This window comes from Centroberyx affinis, unplaced genomic scaffold (assembly GCF_046629955.1).
Source record: "Centroberyx affinis isolate AG114_WGS23_722 - 3 ecotype Tasmania unplaced genomic scaffold, CSIRO-AGI_Caff_v1 ptg002300l_1, whole genome shotgun sequence".
In the NCBI taxonomy this organism is placed as follows: domain Eukaryota; kingdom Metazoa; phylum Chordata; class Actinopteri; order Beryciformes; family Berycidae; genus Centroberyx; species Centroberyx affinis.
Window position 1 is genome coordinate 92501 of NW_027280574.1, and position 18193 is coordinate 110693.

The following is an 18193-nucleotide window of genomic DNA, read 5'->3' on the forward strand; positions in this document are numbered from 1 at the left end:
TTGATGAGCAAAGCTTTACTTTCCTGGTCTTCTGCCTCGCCGCCATGTTGACGGACACAACAGACACAAATCTATTTCAATCAGGAGAGACTAGGACGAATGCTCGAATGAAAAAGTTTATTGATGACATGAAACAAGATGTAAACTTTGGCGTAAGCTCCATGGAGGAACTCGTCCCATTCGTGAAGTTAGGAGTACATCCAGGATAGACGTAGGAATTAGGACGTCCCCCTGGGGAGTTCCTCTGGAGCCTGGACATTGGTGGTGATGAGGTGGAGGAGGGACGAAGGTAAGCACAGAGACTGGAATGACAGCAGCATACGGCATAGATCTGAGAGAAGGGAAATAGCATAGAAGGTGATGTGTATATACTCCTGTCACTTAGATGATTGGCTCTTTGAAAAAGAGAGGGAAGTGCCGGCTAACTCTGATTGGTTCTCTGGAAAAAGAGGGAAAGTGTTCACCAGCTCTGATTGGGTAAAGAGAAAGCACGAATGAATGATAAGTAGTCTTCCTGATTGAAATTGCGTAATACTTCACTTAGTCAATAATTCTGTCCATTTTCCGATGGATCAGTGTGGGAGTGTCCTGACAACGACATCCTGGGTTTGAATCCAGCACAGGAGCTTTGTCATCCCTTCTCTCTCTCCCCAGTTATTCCTGTTTCTCTTCACTACAGACGATCAAATGAAGGCAAAAACACCCCAAAAAAAAAAAATATATATATATATAAAAAAAAAAAGTTGAACATGTAAGGCTTTAGCTGCGCCACACATTATGTCAATGTCAGACAAAGAAAACATTAGCAGTGCCTGGTGGCCGATTCCAGACACCATTCACCAAATCTGACACATACACACTCTTTAATATTAAATCCAGTTTTAAGCCTCTCAAATATGTGATTTCACATCACTTTGAAAGTGTGTCAGCTGGTGCGTTACTTCCTCATCCTCTTCTCCAACAGCAAGCAGAGACATGACTAACTTTCTCATGTCCATTTTTATCTTCAATATGTAATCTCCTTTGTTTCTTCAGGTTAACTAGCTAACACTAATTAGACAGCTGGCAAGTCGTCAAACTTTGCGTTGCATAGCAACCGGAATGATGTAACGCTCTTTGTGCCCTCTGAGCTCCTGCTGTCTCCGTTACCAGCAAGCTTTGAGTCTGAGCTGCAGAACAAAGCTCCTGTCTGATCAGTCTGAAGGAGGACTGGAGGAGAGGAGGAGGAGAGAAGGTAGGAGGACAGAAGCAGAAGAGGGAGAGGAGGAATGGAGGGAGAGAGGAAGAGGAGGAGGCTGGGGGATTTCAGGTAGAAAAGGGTAAAAAAAAAAAAAGGGGAGTAGATAGAGGGAGAGGGAGAGGAGAAGAAGAGATGGTGGTGGGATGGAGAGGAGAGAGGGAGGAGAGAAGGAGAAGAGGGTTGAAGGAGGGAGGGAGGGATGGAGGGAGGGAGTGAAGGAGTGAAGGAATAGGAGAGAGGGAGACAAGGAGGGAGGATGTAAGGAGAGGAAGCGACAGACGAAAGGAGGAGTCGCACTGAGAGGGAGAGAGAAAGAAAGGACGATGGAGGAAAAAGTGACAGGATGGAGGGAGAGCAAGACAGGGGGTTTGCGTGTGTTGTGTTTGTGTGTGTGTGTGTGTGTGTGTATGTGTGTGTGTGTGTGTAAAAAGTTTCCCTCGGCCTGACAGCCGTCCATTCTCAGCCAGCTCTCTGTTGTTTTTCTAACTGCTGGAGAAAAGGAAAGAGAGATTTGCCAGCAGCAGAACTCATGTTGGGAAACAGACTGATTATGTGTTATAGTATAATGTTTTATAGCATAATGTTTTCAAGCCAAATAATGAATCATCTTAATATGGTTAGTGTGCAACTTTGGGAACTATTCATGCCGATATCATGCCAATAAAGTAATTAAATTGAAATTGTGAGGGAAAAGGGGGATTATGTTGGAGGGAAAGGAGGATGGGGTTTGCTGGGGGTTGTGTGCGTGTGTGTGTGTGTGTGTGTGTGTGTGTGTGTGTGTAGGTGTGTGTGTGTGTGTGTGTGTGTGTAGGTGTGTGTGTGTGTGTGTGTGTGTGTTTATATCTTCAGAGCATGAAAAAGAAAGAAGAGAAAGAAAGTTTGCCTCAGCGCCTTTAGGAGAAGCATCCCGGATCTTGTGTGTGTGTGTATGTGTGTGTGTGTGTGTGTGTGTGTGTGTGTGGTCCCACAAGGCTAGGTGCATTGTCCATTAGTTTCCAGAAGGTTCCCCCCCTCGATCCGATTGATTAAGTTGAAGCTCTGAGTGGTAGATGAGACGAAATATCCTCCATTTGAAGAAAAAAAAAAGTGATACCGACCTCTCAGAAAATGAATGATGAGCTCAGATTTAAAACTAAATATGTCTCTTTTTCAAAGGCTAGCTGGTAATTTAAGTGCTTGGCTACCGAATGACAACATCATCACAAATTGGATCCCTGGTATTAAAGAGATATTCAGTGATGAACTTCAAGTAGTGATTTTTTCCCAGAGTATGCAGTGATTTGCAGTAAATTGTGGAGAGAAGTCAGATATCAGCGGTTAGATACTGTTACAGTGTATTGGCGGCTTTCATCTGTTTTGTTATTGATGTGTATATCAATAGTTGGGCAAGTTGTTTGGGTGTCTGTTCTTTTTCAAACATTTCTACACTGGAATCTGCCAAACTCACAAAATATTGAAGTTGAAGTCACAGGTAGACGGCCAACCTGAGCAAAAACACAGCTGACGTAATCCATCCTTCAGCTCTTTTTATATTTAGTCTCCATCTTTGTTACTCAGCCTCATTGCTGTGGTGTTTAAATTATTTTTAGAAGTAGTAATAACCATGTGTTCCTTTATTTAGCATCACTCCACAAAGGCGGGGGTCCCAACTTCCATTCCAGCAATTTTCTAATGGATGTGAGAATGTGAGAGCGAGACAGTAAAATGTTGAATGCTAAAGCCAATTATATGAACTCCAGATAACATTATAGTCCACAAAAGTAGAACGATGACTAGAGAAAACACTCTACATATGGGAGAAAATAAATAATAATAATAAAAAAGGGTTGGGAACCACTTGTGTGTGTGTGTGCACAAGTGTTTGAGAGTGTGTGTGTTCATTAGAAACATTTTGAATCAGAATCATTTTGCCAAACACACACATTTTCTTAAATTTTCCCTCTCTCTGTAACACACACACACACACACACACACACACACACACACACACACAGGTGCTGCGGATGACAGCAGTAGCTGAGCGCAGCAGGGGATGGATGGAAGGAGGCAGGGGAGAAGGAGAAGAGGGAGGAGGGAGTTTTTTTTGGATTTCCACCTGCACAAACTGTAGATTTTCTCGTTCCCAACTAAATTAAAGTAAGAGTGGGATTGTGGGAGAGGAGGATGGAAGGAGAGAGGGAACGGAAGAGGAGTGAGAGGAGGGCGGACAGAGAGGAGAATAGAAGAAGAGGAAGAGGGACGGAGAGATATTTGGGGACTTTTTTCATCTCACCTGCAAAAACTGTCAATTTTTCAGTTTCCTAACTAAACTAAGAGTGGAATTGTACAAGAGGAGGAAAAGGAAAACAAGAAGAGGAGGAGAAGATGGAGGGATAGAGGGAGGGAGGGGAGAATGGAGGGTGGAGTGGATTGATGGAGAAGAGGGAGAGAAAAGGAGGATGGAGGTGGAGTAGAAATAGAGGAGGGAGAAAAGGAGAAGAAGAGGAGGATGGATGGAGAAGAGGAAGATGGAGGGAGAGGAGGAAGATAGAGGGAGAGGAGGAAGATGGAGGGAGAGGAAGAGGATGAAGGGAGATGAAGAGGATGGAGGGAGAGAAAGAGGATGGAGGGAAATGAGGGAGGATGGATGAGAGGAAGAGGATGGAGGGAGAGGAAGAGGATGGATGGAGAGGAAGAGGATGGAGGAAGTGTGTGCTGGTTGCAGGTTTTAAAGCCATTGATTTCCCTCAGGCTGCAACAACACACAGTCTCATTAGTTTCCAATGGCAGGAAACTAATGAGACACACACACACACACACACACACATGCTTGCTCACACACACACACTTGCTCACACGTGAACACACACACGCTGAAGTGAAGGCACACCTACGAATGCCGATGTGTTATATTATGGTTCTTTAATGTTTCCACGAACCGGCTGTGAAAACAAATTCCCTCTTGGGGGACAATAAAGTATCTGCCTGTCTATACACACACACATACATACACACACACACACACACACACACACACACAGATGATCAAACACATGCACATGAACACACAAATACACATACACACTGCTTTTCCCACTGTAACAAGGCAGTCTTTTGGCAGTTCCAATAAATACACATAAGTAATAACCTCTCATCCAGTCAGATGCAGATTTCCCATCATCCACCAGGCTTACTGTCACCCAGGTCCTAATTGGTCCTAGTCAGTAATGAGGAGATGGGCTTTGTCTCGATTACAGCACCCCGACTTTGGAGGCTTGGAAAGGTCTAGAAATCAAAAAGGTCTAGGAATCTCAATGAAAAGGTCTAGGAACCGCAATGCTGCAACGTTGCAGCAATAGCCGCTATTGCAGTGAACAGACATACTGTAACACAAAACTAGTGTCTATCAAAAGAGCAGCTGCCAGATCCTTTGCTGGACCTTCTGACAGCTGAAAAAAAAGACCCTGGATTTTCTGAAAGATTCCTCTTGTGGACAGAGCAAGAATTCTAGAAACCCTTAATGCTGCAACGTTGCGGTTATAGTTGCATTAGCACTGCAGCAGATTGCAGCGTGATAGACGTGAACAGACATACTGTAACGCAAAACTAGCATCTATCAAAAGAGCGGCTACCAGATCATTTGTTGGACCTTCTGACGGCTGAAACACAACTAGACAAAACTATTTCCTGAAAAAAATTCCTCTTGGGGACAGAGCAAGAGTTCTAGAAACCCTCAATGCTGCAACGTTGCAGTGGTAGCCGCACTAGTACTGCGGATTGCAGCCCGGTAAAACTGAATAGGCATACTGTAATTTCAAAACTAGCATCTATCAAAAGAATGGCTCATCGGTTGGACCTTCTGACGGCTAAAAAAGACACTTTATTTTCTGAAAAATTCCTCTTGGGGACAGAGCAAGAGTTCTAGAAACCCTCAATGCTGCAACGTTGCAGTGGTAGCCGCACTAGTACTGTGGATTGCAGCCCGGTAAAACTGAATAGGCATACTGTAATTTCAAAACCAGCATCTATCAAAAGAATGGCTCATCGGTTGGACCTTCTGACGGCTAAAAAAGACACTTTATTTTCTGAAAAATTCCTCTTGGGGACAGAGCAAGAGTTCTAGAAACCCCTCAATGCTGCAACGTTGCGGTTATATTCGCATTAGTATTGCAGCAGATTGCAGCCTGGTAGACGTGAACAGACATACTGTAACGCAAAACTAGCATCTATCAAAAGAGCAGCTACCAGATCATTTGTTGGACCTTCTGACAGCTGGAAAAAAAAAACGTCAGTTCCTCTTGAGAGAGTGCAGCAGGACTGTAAGAAGCTTGCAGTGAAAAAGTGGGGCTTCTTCAATGGCTACATACAGCATGTTCTTGAATGTCGAGTGATACTGGTGGCAGCAGGTGTAAGAAATATCTGGTGTGTCCTTTTGGCTCACTTGGCATGTAAGGTGCATGTAACCACAATGTCCCAGGTCCGAATCCAGTCCAGGACCTTTGTTGCATTTCATCCCCTGCTCTTCCAATCTTTCCTTTCTCTCTCTACTGAGCGTTATCAAATAAAGTCCCAAAATAAATGTCCCAAAATAATAATAATAATAATAATAATAAAAAAAGACATATCCCATCCGGCTTCATTTTCTTCCACTTCTCATTTGGGTTCCTGTCCAGGTAGTCCAGAGTTTTTTGTGTCTTATCTCTGTCGGTCCACCAGATAGTCAGGATTCTTGTTGAATGTTCGGTTGTTCTCCATGTAGGGTTAGGGTTGTATAATATCGATATCGTGACACGAGACTAGCTATCGTCTGGGATTTCGGTTATCGTATCATCTTGTGAAATAACTTAAATGTTACTTCTTTCTGGTCTTAAAGTCTGTGTTACAGTAAAGTGATACAGTTATGATTACTAGTTAGTTAGTTGCTGGAGAAAAGGAAAGAGAGATTTGCCAGCAGCAGAACTCATATTGGAAAACAGATAGAGAGACACACTGATGGTTATGTGTTATAGTATAACATAATGTCTTCAAGCCAAATAATGAATCATCTTAATATTGGTAGTGTGCAGCTTTGGGAACTATTCATGCCGATATCATGCCAATAAAGTAATTAAATTGAAACTGTGAGGGATAAGGGGGGAGTTAGTGGGGGATTATGTTGGAGGGAAAGGAGGATGGGGTTTGCTGGGGGTGTGTGTGTGTGTGTGTGTGTGTGTGTGTGTGTGTGTGTGTGTGTGTGTGTGTGTGTGTGTGTTTATATCTTCAGAGCATGAAAAAGAGGCACATCTTTCTGAAAAGCACTTCCCTCTTGAAAGTTTGCCTCAGCGCCTTTAAGAGAAGCATCCCAGTGTGTGTGTGTGTGTGCCTGTGTGTGTGTGTGTGTGGTCCCACAAAGCTAGGTGCATTGTCCGTTAGATTCCAGAAGGTTTCCCCGCGATCAGATTGATTAAGTTGAAGCTCTGAGTGATAGATGAGATTAAATATCCACTATTTGAAGAAAAAAAATATTGATATTTTCTGGACTTATGAGCTTTACCTGCTCATCATATCCACATTACTTATTACTGATTACACATTACTGATTACTAATGATCATTACTAATTTTCAACATTTTCTTGTGTGTAAATAGCACAAATATTCATTCCCCCAAAATATCGTCACATTATCGATATCGAGGAATTCGGTCTAAAATATTGTGATATTTGATTTTGTCGATATCGCCCAGCCCTGTCTCCACGCTTCTTATCCAGGCAGCATCACCTATTTTATGTCAGAAACTGAGGAAGAGTAATTTGCTGCTCTGTTGGCACTGACAGAACAGATAGATAGATAGAAGACCACACATCACCAGCCTCTTAGCCCGCATTATCTATTGATGATTTCTGCTCTGTTCAAGCTCAGAAAAAATCCCTCTCCTTTTTTTTTTTTGTTTTGCCGAAATGATGAGCTGATTAATTTCTTAATCCATTATTCATGCCTGGTTATGAGAAGGGGATTTTAGTCAGGCCTTCTATTCACACAGCAATATGTTCTGGCCCAGTGAGCAATACGTCTGCAGTGAGCAGGAGGGCATGAGCAACACATGCTGCTTCCAACCACATTTGAGCCTGGCTGCATTACAAGATCCAGTAATAAGAATCAGTGTAAGGGTGTTTTGATGTGGAGTAGATCAGAAGAGGAATATATTAGAGTGTAGGTTAAAGGGACTATGATGAAAGGAAAACTGCAACAGAAATATTGTTGAAATATTCTTTCCGGCCAAGTTCTTTTTAATGAGTTTAGTTCCGAAATGAGATATCTGCCATTGAAAACGGTGACACCTACACCTAAAACAAAGTACCTTGACAAAATTATATCACTTTGATTGACTTTCGTTATTTATGAGGGTGGGATGATAAACTTTTACTTTCATGCCTTACAGGTTGAAAAACATCAGAAAGAAAATCTGCAGACTGGCACAGAGAGTTTTCACGGTTATCACCATGATGACCATTGATCCGGTGGACAGAAAGTTTATAGAGTCTGGAACTACTACTATATTTCCACTGCTTCTCTCAGTGCAATCTCTGAACCCATCGTCTATCGGTCTGACGACGATTAGACTCTGGGGGCGACGGCAAATATTTCGGGGTTTCCGGTGTAGCCAGCGGACATCCGGGCCAAGACGAGTCCGATTAGCAACTTGAGACGCGAGAATGGAGTCGGAGTTGAGAGACGACGTCTCATATGCAGATATCTGTTTATAGAGATTAGCCGAAATGTCGTCTGGACCTAAAACACCTACAAAAAGTAGCGATGTTTGTGTATTGTGTGGAGAAACGCTTGCCTCTCGCGTCTCAAGTTGCTAATCGGACTGTAAACAATGACCGGAAGAGGAAGTTTTGGTCCGGATGTCCGCTGGCTACACCGGAAACCCTGAAATATTGTCCGTCACCCCCAGAGTCTAATCATCGTCAGACCGATAGACGATGGGTTCCGAGATTGCTCTCAGTGTTACTACAATTACTACTGCTGGTACTATTACTACTGCTACAACAGCTACTAATGCTGCTGTTGGCGGCTGATGACTGCTAATATGTGTGTCAGTACACTCCCAACCCATCTAACCACCGAAGCACGATTCCAAAACAACGAACGGGAAGCCCCTAAAATTCGTTGTGAGAATGACGCATCACATCCGAGCAGCGCTGTCGTTTACAGTGCAGAGGCGGTTGAAACAGCTGGGGGAATTTAACAGCTGTCAGTGTGTCTTAATTGCGCGAGACGTGGAGCCCACAGTCCATCTAAAACTGCTGACTTTCATGGGAAGATCGTTCTCTCCAACACAACTTAGGAAGAACACAAGGCCCCAGGTATCGACTAGGAATTCTTGGATTTGATAAGCAGCTCTGCAGTGTCTTCTAGGAAAGAGAGAGAGAGTAAGGCCCAATCCCAATGTCCCCCTTAAGGACTGAACCCTGAGCCCTCACTGACTTAATTGACGTCACCTGTGTGCGCAGCTGTAGTGCCTGAGTGCTAGAATTCATGCGGGCTCGAAATGGTACAGCAGGGATGGGACAGCACTTTGTGGTATCACGTGTTGCCTTGGCGATGTCAGACGTTACTATCTCCCGTTAATTAATCAATTTGTAATTTACTCTTTGTTTGCGCTTTTGTCTAAACAGCATTATTAAGCTAAAATGAAAAAACCGTTGATGAATAATATTAAATAAGCCTAGGTATATGTTTTGCAACATTGCAAAGTTTATACTGTGCTAATGGATATAGAAAATACTCTTCATTCTGCATTCTGCACTACATCATTGCAATATGTAAATATGTAAAAAAAATAGATAACAAAAAAGAAACAGTAGGAGGTACATTGAAAGCAAAAGGTACTTGTAATAAAGCTTAATGAGCACAAATAAGCACATAAAGGCTATATTACATGCTGCTTATATTAGCAGTATCTAACATCCTTCTTAAACATTTAGGAAAACTTAACTTTCTTTTTTCTCAAATGAGCTGTTTATTCTGTTTTAATGTTGCAATGTTTTCTCTTTTAACTGTATCTTGCATGTAGTTTCACCCTTTCATTCCTGTTTCTCTCTAAGTTTTTTGTGTTTATTTTTCCTTAATTATGTTTTTTTTTCTTTTGTATCGGGTGTATTGGCTGATATTTTCCATATACATGAATATTAACGTCACAAAGGTTATGAAGTGGGTAATTCCCTCAAGCAAAGTCCACAGAAATGCGGACTCGCTGAAAGTCCGCATTTTGATTAATTGACGGGAGATAGTAACGTCTGACGTCGTCAAGGCAACACGTGATACCACAAAGTGCTGTCCCATCCCTCCTGTACCATTTCGAGCCCTCGTGACTTCTCGCACTCAGGCACTACAGCTGCGCACACAGGTGACGTCAATTAGGTCTGTGAGGGCTCAGGGTTCAGTCCTTAGGGGGACATTGGGATTGGGCCTTACTCTCTCTCTTTCCTAGAAGACACTGCAGAGCTGATTTTCAAATCCAAGAATTCCAAGTCAATGCTTGGGGCCTTGTGTTCTTCCTAAATTGTTATCAATTAAGTCTGTGAGGGCTCAGGGTTTAGGGCTTAGGGGGGACATTGGGATTCGGCCATAAAGTCCGCCAGTGAGCCCTTGCGCACTTACCGATTTCACAGTGGGGGCGGCCCTGAACCCTCGCGGACTTGTCGGGGACGCACATCAAAGTCCGTGAGTCTGTGAGTGCGGACATTGGGATTGGGCCATAGTATGGTGCTTATGAGCAGGATGGAGCAGGTGTGGCATATCAGCAATCAGTCTAGCCGCATCGGACATCTTCCCTCCGCCTGCAGGTTGGAGGACTGACAGACGTATTAGCAGACAGCGTGTCAGGGACATTAACAGAGGTGGATATCAGTGTCCCAGCAGCAGCATAACTATCTCCACCCACTCCATTGGCAGGATAATGGCTTGACAGGGTCACAGCAGCGGTGTAGCTGCTGTCAGTGCTCTAGCTGTAAGTGTAACCCTGCTATTGGACCATCGTCTGGCTAGCTGCATTGCAAGATAAAGCAATAAGAAGCTACACATTTGCCCACAGGCAATTTTGCTGCTGATGGGGATACATGCTGCAGCAGCGTTCCGCATCACCACCCCATTTGTCAGGATATTAGCCATGATTCGATTCTAATGTGGACAGAAATTTCTCCAACCAAGTTCATTTAAAAGTAATCTACTCACATGATGAGAAATGCACTCCTGAATCAGACTTAAATCTGCAAGTGCAATAAATATGCAGGAATCCGTCTTGTTGGTGTTGATGCAAAGATTTCAGCAACGAATAGTGCGATCACGCCTTCAGTTCATTTTCTTTGGTCTGAACCAGAGTGGAAAAGTTGACTTTCTTGCATTTTTGTATTTGGTTCATTTAGGTTCATGCTGGACTCACAAGTAGCTCCTTTATTGGACAGAGTTTTGGTCACCTGTCATCCTGCCAGGTTAGAGATTTTGGTGTCAAAACAAATCTGATTCCATTCCCTGTAACTTGAGCTAAGCATGATGGACTTGTCTGCGCTCTTTGCCTTAATTGACCCTCTCTGGTGTTCATACCAGTTAAGAACAAATGAAGAAACAGATAAATATGAGCATCAGTCCAGACTGCGATTTGCCCTAATTTTGTTCTGCTCAGCTTTCCAAGCATGAGGAACTGCTGGCTATCAGATCCAACATCTGTCTCCTTATACCCATAAAGCCTTGTGTTTTGGGTGGTTTCCTGTAGTTGGTTCAGATTACTTTCTCACTCCTAACAAACTGCACCACAGTTTTTGTTAGAGGACTCAGACTCACATTTTCATCTTCGTTATGGTGCCATTAGAATGTCATAGTTCTCACCTGGACAAACAAACCAAACTAAAGGAGGAAACGCCCCAGAGTTTGCATAAATCACTCTAAACATGCTTGGTGTGAACATGCACTAAGATAATAAGACACATGGTACAAGAACCTCTCAGGACCTCCCATACAGTGCAAAAGAACAGAGTAAAACATTTTATGGACAGTAGACAGCATATCGCAACATACACTGAATGTAGAAAATATTAGGAACATCTTCCTGATATTGAGTTGCAGCCCCTTTTGCACAATCCACATCTCAATTGTCTCTTCAAATCTCCAAAGCTTCAAATCTTCAAAGCTTCAAAATCCTTCTCCAAGTCGTCTGCTTCTCTTTATCTTCATCTCCTCCTGTGTGATTGGTAGAGATTTAACAAGGGAAATCAATCAACAGGATTCACCTCATTAGTGTACTTCATGAAAAGAGTAAGCACAGCCTAATATTTTGTACATTCAGTACGTTGCTGTCAGGTGAAAACTTGTCTCCGAAATGTCAACTTTTAAGGAACTAAGAACAGCCTTGTTTTAGCTTGATCGCAATGCATTTTGGACTTTATCCTGTGGATTTTCTTTTGCTTTCATAAGCCCAAGAGGTCGGAGAATTGTTTCAGTCCTCTGAGGAGTGTGCAATCCGTCAGTTACAGGGTTTTCACAGGCCAACAGAGGCACTGCACATCAAAAGACTCTGTGAGCATTCAGGCAGAATGATATAAGGTGTGGTTGCAGCCGTAGGTGAGTTCCCAGCAGCGTTGCTACTCGCGGTGATAGGGGTCACGGCACCGATGTACCCATCTCCACCCACCCGATTGTGATTTTTAACCCCCGCTGTAGGAGTCACAGTGCACATACAGCCCCCGTCCCCCGGCCCGGTTGACCGTGTCCACATCCAGGCGGCTAATTGGCGAGGAGCTGCAGGTCTCCGGGGAGCTCATTCCAGACGAGACGAGGCCGGCTGCCTGAGCCGCTGTTGGATGTTCGGAGAGAAAAGGGGGCCCTCGGGGGCGCAGAGGCGGGACTGTCGAGATGAGATCCACTCACTCACACACACACACACATACAAGCTCTATATACTGTATACACACACACACACACACACCCTGGCGTCGTTTTGTGATGGTATGTTCAGGTTCTTTCCGTCTATTACCCGGGGTGTTGTGACAGCCGGGGGAAGGTGTGACTGGTTTTTGTCAGGTCTTATCCAGGTCAGCTGTCACAGAAATGCTGAGCTGATGGTTTTGGCAGGTTTGACACAGATTTGAGTCCTGATTAGCCCTGTTTTTACATTTTTTATTTAATTTTTTTTCATGGTTTGTACAGTCAGGGGGCAATTTGATAGCTAAGGGGGATGGAAACCTAGAAGCGTTATTTTATTGCAGAATCGATAGTTATTAATAAAAGTTTGTATAACGTAATTATTGTACTTTTAGTTATTATTGTTAGTTTGTAATTGATATATTGCTCTGTAATGTTGATTTTAAATAGAAAAAGTAATTATAGAGTTTTTCTTGCAGTCTATAAATTCTTTTTGTGAATAGTTCACTATTACTGTATGAAATGTCTCATCAGTCTTAACTAATGTTTCATTGGTTCATTTTCTCATAACACTTTGCAGCTTTACAGATTTGCTGCTGCTACTGCCACTGATGATGATGATGATGACGATGATAATGATGATGATTCTTATGACAAAAACCCGGCGTTGCCCGGGAGACGCTTGCGAGTGTAAACACAGTCTTGGTTGCAGCGCGATCATCTGCTATGTGATTAGCATTGGGAATTTATGCTGGCAGTTGATAAATCAAGTGTCCAGGTGGCTGCAGTTGGTTTGAAACCAGGGAGAGAAATCAGTTCAATTTGAAGGGAGGTCAGTTTTGTTTTTTTTCCTGGAAAGAAACCACTTGAACTACTCTTTTAATTTTATCTACCCCAAATGGTGTGAATGTTATATACTTGAGTAAAATCTTTAGGTACTTTTTTTTAAATCTCCTTTTTAAAATATGTTGCTATTTTTGTTTTTTTGCAAAACACTTTGTAGGCTTGCTTTTAGAAGGGTCATAAGTATGCTATCTAGTTAAAATTCTTCTTCTTCTTCTTCTTCTTCTTCTCCTTCTTCATGTACTTCTTCTGATTCTGATAAACTGGCTTCCATGATGTTCCTTGAAGTATGATGCAGCGTATTGCAAAATGCCTTGAGTGATTTAAAGTAATAATACACTTACTTTCATTAGAATAAAAGCCCGTTCTGCTACTCTCTATCTCTGATTGATAGTGATTCAACCTATATCCAGTTCATGAAGCTTTTCCACTGTCTGTTCTAAACAGCCGGTGTCTGGTAGCTCTTTCCTGGGAAAAATCCTCTGCCACACAGGAAGTGATGCGTTTTACGTTTCCGGTTTGTTTGGAACAAACAGAAGAAGAAGAAGAACTGGGTAGTTAGTATGAGCAGCGATAGCCACCATGGCTGAACAGACAGAGAAAAAAGAAACTCAAACTGCAGCAACCAGAGAATCCAAGCTCCGCCCACACTGTTTGATTGACAGGTGATCTCTGGGAAGTGCAGTGCAGAAACACCACAGTGATGAGGCTGAGTGACAAAGATGAAGACAGAGTAAAAAACAAGTATCTCCCAGACAGCCATGTTAAATGTCAAATGGGGTTCGTGATGACAGTTCAGGAGGAGACATTTCCATATTCTCTTTCTCTGTCGTTGCGCTCACCATTGCATCATCTTCGTACCTCTCCAAATCTTCAAATTTTGCGTACCACCTCCTCCCCTATTTCCTCCCAAACTTATATCACCATGACCTCCTCATTTTGTCTCTCCGTTATATCACCATCGCCTCCACATTCTCCTCTATATGTTCTGTCAGTTCAGTCCTTGATTCACATCCGAGGCCTGACTTCAGTCCCAAACTTTTCCACAAGCCATCCCCCTCTCTCTATCCCCGCCACATCTTCTCCCTTTCATTCCAGTCAGATTATGTCGGATCTCACGAGTGAAGCGGCTGTAGCTGTACCTGTTACACGCCGCTGTGTTCCAGCCTGTGATTGTACATGGGGAAATCAGCAGCTCCGGTTGCTAAGGACTTGGCCAGGTAAAACCGTTGCTAGGGAAAGAAAACCGCAGGTCTGCAAGATATCAGAGAGGAAATGTGTGCAGAGGAATTAGACCTAATCCAGTCAATGTAGGCCTATACTCTTCATCATCGCTATCCTGTAATTAATTAATTTCTCATTAACCCCCTTCCTCCGCCCCTTCCCCTGATCCTGTTGGGGATTTCCTCCCAAAACCTTCATTTGTCCATTCTTGTAACTCGTTACATAAATGTTACTTGAACTTTTGTCGCTTAAAAGTTAGAAAAATATAGGTGATTACATCTTCAAAAATATATTTCGTAGACAGGATTTCAAATTTTTTTATGATCGGAGACAATCTTTTATGAGCTTGAAAATCTTTTATGAGAGGATTCAATTTTCGACAGCTACAGATTTCAGAAGCATTGTAAAAGTGCCGATATTAGCCATAATCCATGTCAGACAAGGTTGTGATTTGTGTACAAAAAGTCCTACCCTTTGGCAGATATGTATTTCTATTATATATTCAACTGGCATCTGTAAACTGCACAGTCCTCTGTCCTAAATTTCTTCTTCTTAGTGGCTGGTTGGGGTGGAGATGGTGAAAACAAAACTTTTGATCACACCTGAAATTAATTTGGGGAATTAAGGCGAATCTACAGCATCTCAGTGTGGATGGGACGCTCTTCTCTGCTGCAGCTGCACTGTATGATTTAGGCTGAATAAAAAATCTTGCCTAGTGTATAGCTTTGAACTGGAATGTGTAAGTACTATGCAGGTTTAATGGAGTTACATTAACATTGCATTAACGTTCGTTACTTTTTGCAAAACTGTCACCTCCTTTATTGCAATATCTATATTCTGGCAGCTGACTTGTTTCTGGGATTAAACTTAAAAGGTCCGGGCTGTAATCGAGTCATAAAACGACTTTCCTTTATGAGTTTTACTTTATTTCAGCAGTAATTTCTTAAAGTAATAGTTCAATAGTTTGGAGAAGGCTGCTATGGAGTTGTGCTGCAGCCTCCCTGTGTGTTATATGGACAAACTTCACCTGTGTTTCAACTGGCATGAGGGGGAGGAGATGATGACAGAATTTAAATTTTTGGGTGAACTATTCCTTTAAAAGGTCCGGGCTGTAATCGAGTCATAAATCGACTTTCCTTTATGAGTTTTACTTTATTTCAGCAGTAATTTCTTAAAGTTGGTCTCACCTTCCTCAAACCGTGGACACCTGATTCCTCCAAACTCCGGTCCCTCTCTTCTCTCTCTTCTCTTCTCTAACTTCTCCTCCTCTCTCTGCCGTTCTCCTCAGGTAAAGGCGACGTGTTCGGCGATGTGTTCTGGAAAGAAACCACCCTGGCACACGCGTGTGCGAACGTGCGAGCGCTGACCTACTGCGACCTGCACGTCATCAAGAGGGAAGCCTTGCTCAAGGTGCTGGAGTTTTACACGGCCTTCGCCAACTCCTTTTCCCGCAACCTCATCCTCACCTGCAACCTACGCAAGCGGGTAAGACAGCCTGATATACACAGTTCTGCACAACAAGGTGAAGGACACACACACACACACACACACACACCTACACACAGTCACGAACACACACCTACACACACATACAGACCTAAAAGTAGGCACACATGTATGCCTCACATGTACAAGGACACACATTAAACCACAGACCTGCACACATTCACACACACACACACACACACACACACATAGGTTTGCATTGCCACACTTGGAGGACATTCGTTAACTGAATTCATCCCCTAATTCCTAATCCATAACTTCACCCTCTCTGCTACTACCTAACCTTAAAGGGACAGTTCACCCAAAAATTTAAATTAGCTCATTATCTACTCATCCTCATGCCAGTACAAGGTTGGATGAGTTGGATGTTTTTTTCTTCATACAATTTAGCAGGAGTCCACCAGTTTCTCCAATTTTCTCCATACAGCTGCAACATAACACAAGTTTTCTGACGCCATCCGATTGCTCTGTGAGTGGAAAAAAAGTAAATTTTATCAATTATTTAATGCAAATCGAGTCTTCCTCCACTGTATTCAGCTTCCATGCTCCAAAACCTTGCGAGATCATGCCGCCAAGGAAGTCACAGAAGGTTTGGGAATGATGTAGATAATGACCAAATTACAATTTTTGGGTGAACTATCCCTTTAACCCTTAAAAGAGGTGAGGAGCAGCAAAATTTTCTCATTTTGGAGGGTTTTCCTGGTCTTTCTATCACTGTGAGGACATTTGGTCCTCATAAGTATAGTGACACAAGCAAAACACACACACACACCAGGCGGACCACCTGACTTGGCACAAGTTCATATATTTTCTCTCCTTCCGTCAGACTTCCTTTCTTCTTCTTCTGCATTTCTCTCATAACAAGGCTGTTATTGTTTACTTGTCCTCCAGTTGATTATCATACTCTCTCTCTGTCTCTCTCTCTCTCTCTCTCTCTCTCTCCGCTCAATAGGTTTTCTCCTCCGTGTGTCTTGAACACAATGAATTATACATATGAAACCCATAGCCTCATTATGTCCTGTGCCCTTTTGGCGCTTCTCACTGGCGTCCTGGCAGGCAGTCTGTCCTCTCGCAGTGGGAGCAATGCTCATTCTCTGCTGTGTGTGTGTGTGTGTGTGTGTGTGTGTGTGTGAGTGTGCGAGCGCATGTAAGCTTATAGATGGGTTTATCCATCCGTTAGAGATGTGTTTATGCAAAGACACATGACTATTTCTAGGTCTGTATGTGTGTGTAGCCATGTATGTATGTGCATATGTGTGAGCATGGGCATGGGTTAACATGTAGAATCTCAATGTGTGTGTGTGTGTGTGTGTGAGAGAGAGAGAGAGAGAGAGAGAGAGAGAGAGAGAGAGAGAGAGAGTCTATTTGTCTTTAAGAGATGGAGGTAAAGATGCATACAGTAGATGCATGGGTAAGGAGGAGAATCTTACTGTGTGTGTGTGTGTGTGTGTGTGAAAGAGAGAGGAGAGAGAGAGGGAGGGAGATGGAGAGAGCGAGAGAGAGTCTATTTGTCTTTAAGAGATGGAGGTAAAGATGCGTAGAAGCATGGGTAAGGAGGAAAATCTCACTGTGTGTGTGTGTGTGTGTGAAAGAGAGACAGAGAGAGAGATAGAGAGAGAGAGAGAGTCTATTTGTCTTTAAGAGATGGAGGTAAAGATGCGTAGAAGCATGGGTAAGGAGGAATATCTCACTGTGTGTGTGTGTGTGTGTGTGTGTGTGTGTGTGTGTGTGAAAGAGAGAGAGGGAGATGGAGAGAGAGAGAGTCTATTTGTCTTTAAGAGATGGAGGGAAAGATGCGTAGAAGCATGGGTAAGGAGGAAAATCTCACTGTGTGTGTGTGTGTGTGTGTGTGTGTGTGTGTGTGTGTGTGTGTGTGTGTGTGTCCACACACCCAGACATGTGCATACATAATGTGTGAGACAGTGCGGTTGAGACTGGTCATCGATTTGACCCCGCCGCCGCGACCCTTAATCCGGTTAGTAGCGGTGGGTATTTGTTGAAATAAAACACACAGATATTGATCGCTGCCGGCCAAAGGAAATTATCTGCATACAGGCTTCTGTCCCTGTCTGCAGGAGTGATGGCTGCGTATCGATCCATCCGTCCATCCTTTCACTCTCCGTATGCTGTGGAGCTGCGGTCTGGCCTCAGGCTTTGGCTCTTCATGTCCAAAGTTTTCGACATGTCCACACTAGAGTTTTCGAAAAGTCTCCTGTCCACAGCGAACTGCCAAAAATTCGTCCACTGGGCATGTGCAGGACGCTTGGCCCGGACGCTTTATGCCATTTACACCCAGCCGCAGCTTTCTGCCGGCTTTCCACCACTTGCTTCAATAACAATGCGCTTACCCTTCCCACAAACTAGCCTAGTTTAAACACGAGTCACAAAAGCACAACTGACCTATTCGACATCCAATAAAATTTTTCGCCACCTTTTTTTTTTTTTTTTCTTCTCCTCTTTTACTTCCATTATTTCCTTTTTTTTTCTAATTAATCTTG

At 43.2% G+C, this 18193-nt stretch overlaps 1 protein-coding gene across 1 annotated transcript in view; it reads left to right on the forward strand.

The window, feature by feature from the left end:
* The window catches only part of LOC139655542 (voltage-gated delayed rectifier potassium channel KCNH5-like), a 136491-nt gene that overhangs the window by 83797 nt on the left and 34501 nt on the right, over nt 1-18193 (forward strand). The window contains exon 9 of the mRNA XM_071532983.1: nt 15478-15674. Within this exon, the coding sequence (XP_071389084.1) occupies nt 15478-15674 (197 nt within the window). The remainder of the gene's footprint in view (nt 1-15477; nt 15675-18193) is intronic.